The sequence below is a fragment of the Simochromis diagramma genome, unplaced genomic scaffold (assembly GCF_900408965.1).
Source record: "Simochromis diagramma unplaced genomic scaffold, fSimDia1.1 OVJJ01000387.1, whole genome shotgun sequence".
Lineage (NCBI taxonomy): Eukaryota > Metazoa > Chordata > Actinopteri > Cichliformes > Cichlidae > Simochromis > Simochromis diagramma.
Genome location: NW_024387152.1, coordinates 4352133 through 4369411, shown reverse-complemented (window position 1 = coordinate 4369411; position 17279 = coordinate 4352133). Strand labels below are relative to the sequence as shown.

At 41.5% G+C, this 17279-nt stretch overlaps 1 protein-coding gene across 3 annotated transcripts in view; it reads right to left on the bottom strand.

The window, feature by feature from the left end:
* samd11 (sterile alpha motif domain containing 11) overlaps nucleotides 1–17279 on the bottom strand; it is an 82872-nt gene that overhangs the window by 47601 nt on the left and 17992 nt on the right. The window contains exon 1 of one of the 3 annotated variants that reach the window (XM_040047472.1): nucleotides 1–1984. The exons of 1 other annotated variant lie outside the window; for it this stretch is intronic. In XM_040047472.1, coding sequence (XP_039903406.1) covers nucleotides 1–700 — 700 coding nt within the window. In that variant the 5' untranslated portion in view covers nucleotides 701–1984. Of the gene's footprint in view, nucleotides 1985–17279 lie in introns of those variants that run through there. One more of the 3 variants, XM_040047473.1, reaches the window with a different exon arrangement.

The following is a 17279-nucleotide window of genomic DNA, read 5'->3' as shown; positions in this document are numbered from 1 at the left end:
CTTTGTGTCTGATACTCCGTTTCCAATCTTTGGCAGTCTCACGTCCACTGACAAACTGGAACTCGTTGGGGGTGAGCCACTCGCCCCTGTATTTAATTGAGGGTCCCTTACTGCCTTGACACAGTTTATTGATATAAAGCAAAGCCTTGTTTTCCCCGCACTCCACCTCAATGCAAGGCTCCCCGTTGTCGAAGAAGGGCTGAAAGTCGGGGATGGAGGAGAACCTCTCTACCATTAAGTCGTCCGTGTGATGGTGGAGGTGCTGGTGATGCAGCGCCGAGTCGTGGAGCCCCAAGTACGCGCGATGATGGGCGAAAATGTGGTCGTAGGGCGGCGGATGCGGGGTCACCACGGGGATAGCGGTGGCATTTAAAGGGGCCAAGTATTCAGAGGGGTTGAACGCAGTCAATGCCATGTCGTCTCCATCCAGCCTCTCCTTCTTGATGGCAGGCATGTTAGTGGGAGCCGAGCGCCGGTAACAAGTGAAAAGCTGCTGCTCGCCCGATCCAACTTGAGCGTCCTCTTCGTCTGCGAGTTGGGCTGACCCAGACTTGGAGACGCGCCGCTTGGTTTTACGCAGTCCCGTGTCGCCGAGAGACAGCGGTCTGATGAAGTTGCCGGATAGATTCCCATTCAGTAGTTTCCAGCTCGCAGCGGCAGCAGCGCTCTCCGCCAGCCTCACAGCTCCTACCTCCCACATTTAATCACACTCGCTCTGTTAATACCTGACATGCTGGGCAGCCCTGAGCCCCTCACACTCTCCTACCTGCTCTAATCAGTAGCGGCCACGTTTTACCTCGCACTTCTTAGCGTTTGAGAATTTTAAAAGTGGGAGTTTTCTTTTCTTTTTTAATATCCACCGAGTAGAGGCAAACCAATCGCCAGTGCAATCTATAAAAAAAAAAAAAAAAAAAAAAAAAAAAAAAAAAAAAAAGCGATTCTGTTGTGGAAACTTGGGGGAGATGTAACGAGCCCAAATGAGCCAATAATAAGAAGCCGATAAGAGTGCGTGTTTTATTTCAATTAAACCACAGTTATATGTGCCATTGATCAGAAACGCGCCCCAATATTATTATTAATAATAATAACAGTAATAATAATAAAATATGAGACTTAATAATCCTTAGTGTCTGCGCAAACGTTGGTGCGGTTTAAAGTTTGGTAAGAGTTGTTAGTTTTTAACCCCTGTGTATGTCGCTGAAGTCACGCTGAAGTTCACAGACCCAGACCAAACAAGATTTGCACTCTCCGCCGCTTCTCAACTTGGCCCATTTAAACAGCGGAGGCTAGGCGAGACCCACACAGAGGGAGGGGGGTACCGCGAGGGACGGCACTTCAGTGCGTAAAATGGAGGAACCACCACGAGGAAGTAAACTGTCTCCACCTATTTAACTAACTCTTAAACTTCTTTCAGCTCTTTCCTTCTGTTTACCCAAAAGCTCACAATCATATAATTATTAAGTGGAACACTGACACAAAATCGCACTCATACAATTTAATAACTGAAGCAAAATTCAACCCAAAAATATGCCTTTCGTGTCATTTTAAACTTCACTATTAAAGGAACTGCTCCAAATTTAGCTTTGGCCATTGTTTTTAGCCAACAACAACAACAAAAAAAGGCCAGTTTTACTCACATGTTCAACTTGTAATCACTTCATCATCATATAATTTCACAGCTCTAAAGTAGTCCTTTACTATTAACCTAGCCTATACAAAAGAAATGGACTGCTGGATGGACGTCAGAGACCACCAGATCCACACATGGCCACTGCTGTGTTCAGTTTTGGTGTCTAAATTCAACCATCTTATTTGTTATACTTCACCTACTATGACCCCGTTCTGCCCTCTCCCGCCACACCTGCTGCAGTGTCTTTATGCGAGCCGCCACTTTCAGCGCTGAACACATTTTCACCTGTTAAGCTCTCTACATGTTCTATTTTTGGTGTTAACCAAGTACAGAAGGTGTTAACCTTGTGCTTCTATTTATTATAATAAAAAACAAAGCAAAACAAGATTGATATCATTTTCAGGTATTACAAAAACAGCAAAATAGTGAGCTGTTAGACGTGTGCTTAATAACTAAGTTAATGGAAAACTTATTTTTTTTGTGTTTTGTCCTTTATATAGCTTCTGTTTTGATGTAGACAGGAAATACAAAGACAGACACTGGTGTGACATGCAATAAAGGTCAAATTATGGACCAAAAATATATTTTTGTGGTCTAACAGACTATTTTGTCCTCAATACAGTCATAAGTAACGGCGGTTTGTTTGAGTAAAAGTGTTAAAATTGAACTAAACTCAATCATGATATAGCAAATTTAAAAAGGTTGGTCTTATATGTAACCACTGCTGCAGACTTTTGTTTCTTTAACTGGAGTATAACCCAAAACCTGGAACCATACGTTCTGAAAGCACTTTCTCTCCACGCTGTCTGCAGGGTAGGCTCCCCTGAGCTCCTGGAGCTTATGAGCAAGACCACATCTGACCCCCATCAGTGAAGAACCACCCAGGTGGATCCACCACCACCAACACATGGAATAGCCATTCCAGCAGCAGAGGTGGGGTCTAAAGCGCTGTGTGTCAAGAGCTTATAAATCAGGCCAAACTGCCTCTGACACACACAGGAAAGAGGCACGCCACACCGCAGGCGGAAGCGCTGCACGGGAAGGCCGGAGTCCACAGCCCGGGCCAAAACTGGTATAAAAGCCTCCAGCCACGACCAAGCAGGCAAACACACAGCAGACATGTATAAAAACAGATGCCAGCTACCTCACTGAAGATGATGACAGGCTGTAGATTGACATTTTTCCCTTTGGATATGAGAAGCTGTGATGTCTGAAGGGAAAAGTAATGGAATTAGTGGGTTTGTGGATTAGGAAGAGACCAAAACAGATGTTACATTCACAGCTAAGGAAAAAAAAAGTGACCTGAGATCACTTCTCTGAAAAGCCTCGCCTGAAACAGAAAGAAAAAAAAAAAAATCAAATCAAACATTTTTCGACATATCTTTCCACGTGATGGTGAGCTCGCCGAAAAGCAGCACTGACATTAATTATGAACTGCTGACATTTATGGCATTTGTTTAAAAAGTCGTTTCTAGGAAGTGGAACGCTGCATTTCAGATTAGAAGCTCTGATACTTTATCAAAGCGGGCCTCACCGCAGCAAAATGTCTCGATGGAAACCTTGTTGATAAGTGCGTTGGTGCTAGAGGCTGCACCGTCGGGAGAGCCCTGATGAAACTAGTCATAAAGGGGACACCCATTACTTACACCCACTGCCCATCCTTGAATGTGACTCATTCAAGGGGTTCCCCAAACTTTAGTGACGACACCTCAACTTTCACATCTTCAAAAAATTGGTTTGGTGTTAAATGAGTAAAACTTTCCATCAGCAACCTGTGCGTCTTACATAAAAAAAAATGTAAAAAAAAAAAAAACAACCTCTTGATTTGATGGGGAAACCTTGCTCAACCTTTCTACCTCCTTTAACCTTTTTACTTCCTTTTTGCAGTTTGCAGTGTGGAAGAGTCTCGTGTACAATAGAAAAGAAAATACCAAAGAAAAACCCACACCTGCTCATACACCTCATAAATTTACAGTGAAACAGAAAATCCCAGCATCAACGTATAATGGCTATATTACAGTAAAATGGTATCTTATTTTAGTTAACAGAGCGTTACCTCTGCTTGTGTTGCTTTTGAGCTAAAAAGAAAAAAAAGAAGTTAATTCTGTTACATTTGAAACCAATTTAGAGTAGAAATAACCCACAGGGCATAAAGTCAGGCAGCTTTGCTTGTGTAGGAGCTTTAATAAAATGTGTTGTAGATTCTACAAAAAAGTACCTCCCACAAAGATGATATAAACATTAGTTCTTTTGATATAATTAACTTTTTGTTGCCAACTACTTCTTCACTCTGTGACTTTCCGTGTTTCCTGAGATGTCTCTGAGCAGCCTACACAGACGCACACTTGTGCATCTTTCAGCTATGACGTACTCTAGTCAAGCGACCATGAGTCAAGCCTTGCACTCGCACAGCAAAACACTGCTGGAGATATTAGCATCACCTCATCTTAGAGTTTCTCAGTCTCATGCTAAACACCTGTTCACATGTGAATAAACTGGTGAGCCTACAGTGCAAACCCTTAGATTAGAAATGAGATACCGACTGATTTAACAACCCCAAAATATACATAGAAAGGAAACCAATTGCCCACTAAGGAACAAGAGAGACTTTAACACTACTGAATTTTTCTCTTCAGGTTGGTCACTAAACTTAATACAGACACCGCTTCACTGCACTGTTTGTGTATTTTCTTTTGACATTTCATCACTGTAATATTTTTAAATGATAAATTAAACATTCATATTGCTAAATTACACTGTTGCTTTCTGGAAATTCTGTCTATGAGCGCCACATTACGCAGAGGATAAGCGTCTACAGCTGTCTACAAAACTTCAAAAACGCAGAGATCAGTCCTCCCCTGTAAACCATAAAGGATGTTTACACAAACTGTTGGGGTCGGCTTATTTGGCCGTGTGGGCTAATGAAGCACAACTTTTGTCAGTCTTCAAAGTGTGTTTTACAGCCATTCTCTCTCCCTGTCGTCCGGCGGGAACCCCCCTAGAGCGGCCTCCGCCTCTGCGCCGTTGTTGGCAGCGGCCCGGAGCCGCAGCGCTGCCGGCGGGGGAGAGTGGTAATAAATAACCCGGGGAGAGGAGCGGAGACCGCCGGGCGGTGCACAGTCTGACCTGACAAATACTCACTGGAAAACCATCAGAGAGCGAGAGCCCACCCCTAGCGCTTGGAGCCAGCCTTTCAGACATGAGCTGCAAAATATATAGGCCTGCCCCTACTGGAAAAAACAAGGAGAGGAAGAAGACAGAAGCGTCTCCGTCTCTCCCCCCGCATTCACATCCAGACACCGCCGGAGACACGGCGAGAGTAATTAACTATTTAAAGTTCCTTCTGAAAGCATCAAAGTACGCCCTGTCCAAATCCACTATGGCAAAATAGGAGACGATAAACAAGTCAGAGGAAGTTACAGGAAGATTAAACTATTTTAAGTTTTGCTTGACATGGAAATGACCCAGTTAGCCTGAATTTAACCAAGTTCACTAATGTTCTGCCTTGTTTGCTAACTGTAACTGGTGAACTTAGGTTCACAATTTCAAAAATGTCCTTGATTAAAAATGAGCATATTTTAGTGCCTATACCCCAAACCTTCAATGTTATCCCATTAGTTTTTATGATAACGCCTTTGCGTGCGATTGCATTGCAACTGTGCTGTTAAGGATTATGGACATGCAACCTACAGACATGCATTTGTGCAGTCCTCTAAAAAAGAAAACCAGCCACAGACTGTATAAAACACTCAGGTAGCTTCCCAGCTGGAAAAATTAAGCCCATGTTGAAGTGTGCTCACATTGCATTTCATCTGAAAACCACCAGAGAGCAACAGCTGTGGTTTCAAACACACTTCCTGTCCATTAGAAGTTTACTGGAAAACAGCTTCCTGCGTTGACCTCTCAACACTTTCATGTTGAGTCAGTCAGTCATTTTGAGTCATAGCGAATAAAAAAAAACAACTCTAAATGAAGAATAATCTGTGATCATGAAACCATATAATCATTAGCTAACGCCTTGCGATTGACAAACTGTTGCCAATAAGCGTGTAACTTTACACAGAGACCCACCCATCTCTACCACATCCATTTTTTTTTTTTGGGCAACCAGAAAAGCTCATCTCAAGGTTTCAAAACGGGACTTCAGAAACAGCAGCTACGCCATCTTTTATAGCGTCTATGCCAACAGCAAAGCCCAATCAGACTGATATGGTTTTCTAGGTTAAATGCTGATTTGTTAAAAATTGTGCCTGAGCAGGAAAGAGAAATAGTGCAATTTACCAAGTACAGACCAAAGATTTTAAAAATAACACAAGCAGCTCAAAAAGTGCCCCAGTGGACACCTTTCATTTGGTTTCACTTCGGCTCTTATGTTATACAACTTTGGTTTTATACACAGCTGACTGCAGGACCAACAGAAAAATCAAGAGGACCTCACGGCCAGTTGTTGACCCCACGACTTTTTACAGAGTGACAGTGGAAAGCTACATCGTGTAGACTCCTGCAAAGCTATGCACCACCCATGCAACCATTTGTTTACTTTAATAGGTTCCTAAAATCCTAAAAAAAAAATAATAATAACAGTAATAATTATCCCATCTAGACGAGCAGTGTTTTGAACAATATCAATACACAAACACTAAAAAAATAACATCCAGCACTGCCAAGAGCATACTCAAGTACCAGGTGGCGATATGACCCTAATTCTACAGAAATGTTGTCCCAGTCACAAGCCTCGTGCAAACAATAACAAGAATCACAGTCTTGCATCATAAAAGATGATAAAGATGCCTACTTTTGATGTTGCAATACAAAAATCTTTGTTTTCCTTGCTCACATGTAAACAGAGAAAATTAATTTCTTAAAGTCAAGTTTCCAAAAGCTCAGTTTTCAGTTACCCAAAAAGGCATTCAAGCATGTACGAAAGGCCAAAACACATAGATAAACCTACGTTTTCTAAAACACCCGTGTACGTGTGGAAAGGACTGAAGAAATTTCAGAACACCATTTTAAAAATGTTTCTACTTTACTTTTGCTAGTTTTTGTCGAAACCACAGCATCAACAATACACAAGCTGTTAGTCAGCAGCTAAAAACACTAAGGTGAAATTAAGACCTTTGCAGACAGATAACTGACCAAAGTTGTGGTGTTAAGCCTTAGCTATTTCATTCTGTAGTTTATGGGCGTTCTCTTGATACATATATCAATCCATCGTCTCCTGTTTATCCAATTCAGGTTTGGGGTGGAACCCATCCCTGTTGACCCAGTGCAAGAGGTTGGCTACACCCTAGACAGATTGCCAGTCTATGGCACAGCTAACACAGTGACAAAAAACATTCACGCTGGCATGAGTCAGTGTACCCTAATACATGGTTTAAAATCACCAATCAACCTAAAGTGCAGATATCTGACAAACTCCACACAAAAAGGGCCCAACTGGAATCAAACTCAGGACCTTCTTGCTGTGTTAACCACCACACTATTATGCTGCCCAACTAAATTAGTATTAATAGTTATTTAACTGTAGCCTGTAACATCATGCAAGAGCACAAAGACCACATGGATTGGAGTCACTTAGTTCAGATTTCCAGTTGGTGCCATCAACCAATTGGATAGGCCTAACCTAAACATGTGATGTAGCGCTACGCCCCATTTTTGTATACATTTTTGTTTTAGATGGATCAAAGTAGTGAAAAATTGGGGACCACAGAATTTTCAATTATTAGAAGCAACTGTTGGACCAGTTGTCACAGCCACAAGGAGGTTTATTCAACGTAAACAAGACTAAACGTCTGACTCATAGGCCATCACCCAACCACGATGCTCTGCCCCTTCCTGCAAGAGGAACCAGCTGTGAGTGGTGCACTGATAATAACACCAGCATTTTAAGTATAGAGAATATGGTATTATAATCAGGATCCTTTAGCGTACACTGACTCATTAGTCTTAGAGATGCATCACTTCAATCAGGAGGAGATCATTTACATATGAGTCAAACAAGGGAATTCCCGTCATCACCCCTAAACAGTTGCGAGCTAAATAAAGATGTTATAAAGCAACGCCCGTGATATGATGCAAACAGCAGGTTCAGTGAGCTTACGCTACCCGAATAGAAGCTGTTGCCACATCTTATGAGTTGTTCTGAAGAAAAACAAGGGAATTAGTATTTTGGCTCATTTGCTGGGTTCAAGTTTTGTTCCCCCCCCCAAATTGTGCCTTTTGTATAATTGCTTTAACATGACAGCTAACATTAAATGTTCTGCGACCTGCGAAGTTTCACCTTAGTAGAAAGAAAAAGTCTTCATCCGTATTTGAAAAATACTTTTTGTATTTATTCTTTTTTTGTCCTCAGCTTCTTTGATAGTCAAAATGTGAATAATTAAATGATAATAACACAACTGATATAATCAAGGCAGTGGATGGAAACACAAGTTAATAACTAAAATGAGTACATTTCTCAGTTGCTTTCTGTACAGTGATTTTTTTTATTTTTATGCGTTTGTCATCTCGGTAAATTCCCACTAACATTCAAGCAGAAGCTCTTGTTACAGTGAATACTTGGCATCTTACAATTCATCATTCCTCTCATCACATACTTGATGGTCATCATTACTAGTATCCGACTAGCTGGTGACGCTAGTCGGAGTACAAATTTCCAGATTAGTGAATTTAGTTTGGTTCTTCTGCGGCTTTGAAGAACCAAACAATCTGTATTAGCATAACCGTGATCACACAGCTGGTCTTGGCTCTTTTAAGCAAAACATGGAGAAATATTAAGACTTTCAGTATCCAGGGATGTCAGACCTGTATTAGATAACAGGCTGTGACTGTTTTGGCATGGGCTAGGATAGAGAATATGAAGACTAAGATTTCTTTGGTACTTCACTTTACTGTCACACAGCTCATCACCTCTGCTCCGTAGACCTACACATTCTTCTCAACAAGCTCCATTTTAAAAGGAGAAAAAAACCTGTATTTTAATCAGAGTCTTCATAGAAGCAGTTTCATTTGAGTCGTGTGACACAACGGCTACTGTTTTAATTAATCTACCCGTCTGTAGATGTTACAATATTGTTATAAGGTTTTGTTTTTCTGCCTTTTTTCCTCCTTCCTATATTCATTGTTGTACTGTGGCTGTTGGTGGTTTCTGTCCTGGGGTTGAACCTCTTGTTGTGAGCCATTCCTCCCGCACCTGTTTGTAATGAAGTCATCAGTCGGCAGGTAAATCTACAGTTCCTCAGCACTGTCCCCATCAACATGGTGACACTTAGACCGCCTTTGTGTTAAACCTGTTTTCAAATAAAGACTAGTGTACTTACCTTATATCTCAGTGCTCTCCATAGTAACCTACCTGGAAACCTCGTCTGAACCCTGTCTATTTGGGAGCCCACAGACCTGCAGTCTGGTGATAGCTCCAACAATTCTGCTTCCTTTTGGCACCACCTCAGCAACCAGAGGAGCTGCTTACCTGCACTCAGCCTGCATTTCCCCTCTACACCCATTCGCTTCTCTGGAAACTCACCTGCCGACCCAGAAACCCACCCACGCTCTGTCTCCCTGTCAATTTAGAGCTCCGGCAATCCATTCCGCGTTGATCCTGCTTACAATTCCTTGTCTCCTGTTCACCAACAGTCCATCACATTTCTTGGGTCCTGATCATGGCAGATATACACCTACTGAAACAACACAGTGCGTACAAACCTAACCTACCCAACTCTATTAAATGTGTGCTGGAATCACACACCGGACATAGGACACTTTCACAGATGACCTACAGCCCAACACTGTGCCGGGACACTTCCAGGGCAGATGCAAATGGAGGGTTTGAGCTGCTGCTGCTGCTCAGCTAAAGTGCAAGATAAAGGCTAAAGGAGAGGGAAAAGGTGCATTTATAATAAACCTGTCTCATTGTGGATGAATCAGATTTCTGGAACAGAACTAATGAAACAGAGTTGATGATTCTTCCATCATAATCCTCAGAGTACACCGCGCACAGGTTAGCAGGAGCTCACTTTGGTATTTCATTAATAATGCACACAAGGCTTTTGGGTTATCCAAATTAACACAAAACAGCAACAACACATTGGTGTTAAAATTTCTACTCTATATTTCAACACATTTTTAACACTGTACAGCTGTGATATAATAAAATGAGTAACAATGGTAAACAGCCCTTGCATAAGGACACACAATCCCTGGTATCAGCAAGATGGAGATTACGATCGAGCGAGTATATCAGTTTGTTTGTTTGTTTTTTTAAACAAAAGAGGGTGACTAAAACAAATTATAAAAAAATCTGGGCCATTATAAAAATTAAAAATCCTAACCTGCCCTTGATACCGATTTCATCTTTCTCCACGTTTCAGACTCGCTTTGGTTCTTTTGGCATTCACAGAGTATGGCACCTCTTGGTTCAGGTCAAACTTCTGTTGTAGTAGTTGTTCCTGTTCGGTGTTATTTGCTCCAGTAAAAGGATGCTACCTTTGCTGATTCATTTTCATTTGATCTAGACCTGAAACTTCTCAAGGGACCGCAGGGAGTTTGGCTCTTCTAAATTGGAATTTGTGGAATTTAATATCACAAACGTTCAGAGAGGATACAGTCTCCGAGGCCTTGACTCTACCTCTGTTAGCAGACACAGAAAATGATCAAAAATCACAAGATGGGGGAAGAAAAAAAAACGATAGATCAAAAGTGCCAGATTCTAACAAGTCTTTGGAAAGGAAAGCACAAAATTTGTCAATTCAAAGCATTCTTGTGATTACAGTCTACTAAACAACACATCCAATTGAAAATTCATCTACAGCATTTTCAATATGTGCAGAGTGCTACAACGGCAGCTTTTCTGGCTCCTGTTTGCAGTCTCTAAACACCTGCAACAAAAACCAGCAGCTTCTTCAAAGCGGTTTAAGTCATGTTTTCCCTTCATTTTGCTTTTTAAAACATTTTTAACACTGCATTGGCCTGTGAACACAAAGAGACCACTCTGCTATTTTTGTGGTGTAACCTGGGCCTAAAGCTAAATCTTTAACCAAACAGTCGTCCAAAAAACTAGCCTAAAATAAGTTTGAAAACTGCACTAGTGTGAGATCAACACACAGTCTTGTAACTCCAGAATTTCAGAGTTGGCAAGCAGGCGGAGAAACATTAAACCCAGGGGGAGGGGGAGGGCTGGGGAGTGGAGGGGAGGGGGGGTTATGCTGTCGTGCCGGCGCCCTTGGCCTCCCCCAGTGGATCTGGGGGGTCAGGCGGCTGTCTGTGATCCCACACAGCGGCTCTTCCACATGGGATTTATTTTCTTGCTGGATGGGCAGGCAGGCGGCCCAAGAGGATTCTCATTTTAGACCAGCGTCTGTAGCTGTCAACGCCAGCCGACAGAGGCGAGCGGACACCCGACCCCGAGTATCCTCCCTCAACACTCCCCTTTGGACTGTCTCCCCTCCTCCTCCTTGTATTCCCTGTTCACACACAGAAAAAGCACACAGACACCGCGCATGCACACACACACACACACACACACAAAATAATGATTTCACAGCCTCTCGTTTTCTTTAAATAAAACCTCCACTTAAGTTATGATGTGGCTGGAAATTATAACATTTAAAAAAATTCAGCAGGACTGTTTATTCAGTTTTGCATTCAAAGCCATTTTTTTGCAGTTTAGCAGGAGTCCTTATCTTTGATTGTAATGCTGTGTGGTGAACTCAACTGAAAGCCTCGACGAGCAATGAGCCAGGTCTATCTAGCAAAAAAAAAAAAAAAAAAAATGCACAGCGTCTCCCCTTCCTCCCAAGCGCCGTTAATAATTCGTGCAGTAAAAGATAGCATGCCTCTCTGAGTTTGTGGGAGTTATTGGCACAGTATTCCCCACCATATTTGTGCGAGGCAGTGATAGGAACATAAATTATTTCTTATCTCTTCCGCAATCCATTTTTCAAAGGGCTCACTCTGTGTTTGAAGGGTAGCAGCGCCGGCAGCCAAAGCCCAGATAGTCGGCTACATTAGCCTTCAAGAGATCCGACTTCGTGATTTCAAACAATGCAATAAAAACAGAACTCATTGATATGGGCAGTACCATATATGACCACAATTTAATACCAAATTAGGCCTCTGGAATCCAACAAAAGATCAAAACAATGGTCACCATTACCACCACAGCAAAGGCAGGCACTGTGAGATCATTAAGTTAAATGAATGGCAATGCAGCTGTGGATCTAAGAGGTAAGCCCTTGAATGTTAAATATTTCTAGATTTTCTACAAGATTTAACAGTGGACCAAAAATGGACTCTTTGTCCAAACTAGTGATTTAAAGAATTTCTAAATTATAGGTTTTTTTGCGTGTGGAAATTGGACAATGTTGGGTAAATAAATTCTCTCGATTAGATATGTTGAAATAGTCGTCTTCTATCCGGTGAGCTGCCAAATAAAACTGAAAAGACAGTATATAATCACGCTGATGCCTTTGGAAGACACCAAAAGATTCAACCTTCTGAAAAGAGAAATACTTTTAAGGCTCAGGAGCCTGTTTTCCATAACAAGGCCCCTTCTGGGGTCAAGAGTTTCTCTCTCGGATGAAATCATGCAAAAAGAAACACAAGAAAAGTTTTAAGGGAAAGTGGAAAAAGTCGAGCAGTGACTTGACCTGGTCAGCTGTGTGAACGCAGCTCTGAATCGGAACATTTTCTGGAAACTCTTCACAAGCAGTGCTGGTTATCAGTCTCAGCAGTTTAGACGTGTTTTACAGTTCAGCCTGATCTGCTGAGAGAAAATGACAAATGATAAATATCAAACCCTCCTCTGCAAAGCATTAATGTCTGCTTGCAAAGAATAAACCCTAGCTCTCCCAGCTACTATTGATTTTTTTTCCTGTGTGTGATGTGAAACCAGCAATCAGCACTGCGGTTCAAAATAGCCCTGAAACTGGAGCCGAGACGTCAATGAGTCGCCAACACATTTCAATTAGTGAGCCGCCCTGGCCGATCTCTCCCCTGGGGCACAAAGCACAGAGGGCCCAAGTCAACATATGGTCCTGCATTGGCTTAAACGAATCTGATAAGCCACTGAGCGGGAATTTATGTATGCCACAGCTATTTGTCTAATACTAGGTACAAATTGTAAGCTAAAAAACAAACAAAAAACAACTGCATGCATCTGGAATTAAAAGCAACTACAGTCTCTGAAGGCCTTTAAAGAGTCTGGGTTGTTTGACACGGGTGGCTTCCGGTCAAAAGACGCATGGAGGGATAAGAATTCAGCCAATGTAATGTGAGCTGGTAGCAGCTCACATGACATAATTTTAAGAAGTGAAATTATAGCCCATCAGTGTTTAACTTTTAATTTACCTATTTAGAAAACCTGCTTTCATTCATGAGCCCGTGGCAGCGCTATCTAACACCCAGAGGATGATTTACAACTTAATCTTCCGTACGGATTTTGGTGTAAGCTACTTATCTCAGGCTGTAGTTTTGTTTCTCGTTGAATAGTGTTAGGAAAAACAAGAGTATAAGTAGATTTCACATTTGCAGTACTGAATTTAACTTCGCTAACAAGTTAAAAACAATAGTATTTTCCTCCATGTGAACACAGTTCAGTTGTTTCTTTTAAATTAAAAGTGTTGGGCAAGTTTAAAGGGGCTACTGTATATGTGGGTGTTTTATTTTGAAAGTCTCAGCCTGTCCTGTCTCAAGATTCCCTATCAGCAGTGGTAGTCCTCAACGTCATCCAGAGCTGCCTCTCCTGCAAGTCTCCTGTCTTGTCCTGACTCGAACTCTTGGACTGTGTCGATATTTTGTATCATTTTCTATTTGTCAAGACCAAGAACCCAACATGGCATTTAAGATTTGGAGCTGAGGACACTGCTCCTTTGTATCATTTAGTGAGACAGGGATCACCATTAGCAATGGCGGTCCAAAGCAAAGTAGGAGTCTGTCCACTGAATAACAGAGGACCGCCACATAAGTCAGAAGGCCAACCTGCACTTGGGAAATGAGGATTTAGGCTGGGTTTAGATTAAATTTCACAATAAAAGTAGCACCTTTAATTGTTTTTGCTAAATAGGCAAAGAGAAAGACAAGAATTCTGTCAAAAAGCTATTTATCTTTACTAGAATAGCCAACAAGCTTCACTCTTAATAGATAGTGACAGAAAAAGAGACAATTTCATTGTTTGTTTTTTTAGCACTGAGAAAATCCTCAACAACAAATCAAGAATAGAAAAGTAATACACGAATGCCAATTCAATTTAGGTTTATTTATTTGGTTCCACACAACAACAACAACGACTTTAAAGGCACTTTATACTTTAAGGTAAATACCCTAAAATAATATAGAGAAAACACCAACAATTAGACCACCCCATATGAGTAAGCACTTGATGACAGTGGTAATGAAAAGCTGCCTTTTAACAGGAAGAAACCTCCAGCAGAACCAGGCTCAGGGAGGGGCGGCCATCTGTTGCCCCAAGTTTGAAGTAAGGGGAGGGATGCCAGATCATTGTATTAAAGTAAATACCTCAGCTGTTCTAAAGTTATTATCATCAGACTGACTCAGTGCTTTATATTCCTGACTATAAAGAATGCTGAAAACTGACATGGGGTCCACTTTCACAATTGTTAAGCGAGTTAATAATTTTTTGCCATATCTCTGCTATCAGATAGCTCCAGATTTAACTAAAAACAAATTACATTTATGATATTTAACACTTGTTAATTTTTGTTTTTTACAAGAAAGAAAAAAAATGCATTTTTCCTCTCAAAGTCAGTATCTGTTATGATACTAAATTTTTTTTTATAATACTCCTAAAAGTAAGACTAGATAACTGGAAGAAAAAAAATGTTTTGTGCATGTTTGCCAGCCTGCTCTCTTTCGCTCATAGCCATGTTGTTCATTCTCTGACAGCTCTCATCAACAGCAGCAGACTGGCGCTGGCATTGTGTGTGTGTGTGTGTGTATTTGTGTGCATACGTGTTTGCGCGTGTGTACGTGCTGTACATTCTCCACCGAGGGGCCAGGGGGTTACGCTGGAGCCACAGGGCCACCGCGACATCTCACTGCCCCCCTCCCTCACAGTCCCCCGTACCCCTCTGGCCTTTTGCTCCTCGCCTGGCTGGCAGCCCTGCATCAGGCAGACACACACAGACACAGGCTCTGCCCCCCCACCAACCCCTGCCAGAACACACACACACACACCACTCGCTTCACCACCCCCCGCTCGGGGCCGATCGATACAGCTCTTCGCCTTTCATCTGACCAGAGCTTTGGAGGAGCTGTGCTTCCTGAAGAAAACCCAATACAGCATTCCCTTCTCAGGGTAGCTTATTCTCTCTGTGTGTAAAAGTGTGTGTGTGTGTGTGCTCGTGTTTGGTTGTCTAAATGTTCATGTGTTTGTGAATGAGAATGTGTGGGTGTAGGAGCAGAGAAGGAAAGGTTTTGTGCGCAGTGGGCCAGCGATGTGATAAATCAGCTAAAAGATGACCATAATAACAGGGTGTTTGAGTGTATGAAAGACCAGTGACTAAAACATATAAACAGGTTTGTAGTAGATGTTGCACACCAGTGGAACAAATAGTCGGATCAAATAAAACATCTGATCAGTGCAACATGAAACTTGCTCTTCCCTTTTTGAATGGCGTGTCCTGACTCAGAGAAAACCCTCAATGCTCTTTTTATAGGTCAGTTTCTTGCTAACCTTAATGTTATTAAAGTATGAATACCTTAAAACTTCCCTGGGTGAAATTATTTCTACCTGAGCTGACACTCAGATTTCTGAGAGAAAAGTTCAATCTTAGTGGAAGATACTCATAAATACTTCAAAAGCACGAGAAGCGCACTCACTCCTCCCCCAACTTCTCCTCCGCTTATCCAGCAGCTACCTGTGTTGTTTAAAGCTCAGCCATCCCCGCTCACTTCACTGCTTATCCTACAAATTCTGGTCCTGTTTATAGACAGTGAAGCCTAACTTCCCGCGTGAGTCAGCGAAAGACTGAACCTCTTCACTCAACTTCAATGTGTTAAACAAGGGAAGCTGCCGAGGTCACACAGAGGTCAGGGGAAAACACCACCTCCGGGGACAAAAACACACCACATTTGATTGGCTAGCAAACTGTAACGGGTTTATTTTTTTCAAGGCTCCAAACCTGCATCCAACCTGAATGGAGATTAAAAAGTCAAGACACATATTTGAGTAATAAGCTGCAACTTGAAGAACCTGATTTTTCTTTCACATTTTTAACTGAATGTGAGAAAACCAAAAATTATGTTTAGCTGAACAGTGAGTTCAACTCCATCTTTATTCCACTCTGTTATTGTCACCATACTCATACAAATTAAACAAAAGGAAAAATCTACTTGTCTTGTAACCAGTCATAATCATAAAATGCATTTCTATTTATTTGATAAAATAAGCTCCCCACCCTAAACACTAACATTATATTACTGTGCGGACACAAACTGCACAATATGTCACAAAATAACGTTAAAAACTAACTTTCATGGGAATAGCTCACATCAATAAAAATAACTGTCTGCAGGCATTTTCATTATGTGTGGCATGAATGCATATAATACTGCAAGAACTCAGTCCAAGGATTCACATTCAGATCTGTACCGTTTTGCATTTGAATGCATTTGTTCCTAACAAACCCATGCACTTGTGTTACTAACAAACGTAAAGATATTCACACAGAACGAAGCGTTTCTGGTTGAAAACGTGAAACAAGAGTTCTTGATCAACCACATTCAACTGCTTAATAATGCAAATAAGCCAATCACAATGCAGAAAATCCATGCATTTAGGCATAAAGACATGAAGAAGAATGAACGCAGCATGGTTGTTGGCGCCAGAGAGGTTGGTCTGAGTATTTCAGAAGCTGCAGATCTACTGAGAGTTCCTTCACACAGCTATCTCTTGGGTTTACAGAGGATGATCCAGTGTAAAAGAGAATGGCCAGACTGCTTTGGGTTGATAGCAAGATGCACTGCAGACAGATCTCCAGCAACTGTGTGATGCCACTGTGTCAATATGGACCAAAATCTGTGAGAATGTTGAATAAATGCCACGAAGAATTGTGTGTTCTGAAGGCAAAAGGGAGTTGAACTCAGTACTAGCAAGGTGTAACTAATGAAGTGTCCCATGAGCTTATGTGAGTCTGTGCCAGTGACACTTAGCTTTTAAATTCCTCACCTCACAGTATATTGCTACCCACTTTAAATGGCCTTGTTATTAAAATTTAGAAACAACAAAAAGGCGCAAAAAAGTTTTAGCGTGACATTTTAAAAACAGGAAAAACCCTCCCACTACCATCTGCTGAACTCCACAGAGGATTTGGTTCAACAATAATTTTTTAATGCTGATTAACGTTCACAGTAGATTCTTGTAAAGTGAGCAAATCACACAAATATTAACTATTCAATGGTTTCCTGTAGAGTAAAAAAATCTCAAATACAATCATCAAGCAAAACAATGCACGCAAGTCTCTCATTTAGGTTCTTAGTCTGGTTCCTCTGCAGCCATCTTTTAGAGGGGTTAGAGCTTAGGGACTCAAGCTGTCACCCCTCCCCCCAAAATCAAGATTGAGGTTTATACAGTGCAACTGTTTTAGAGCGTGTGATCAGTTGCTATAAAGCCATCAAGTATTCATAATTATTTTAA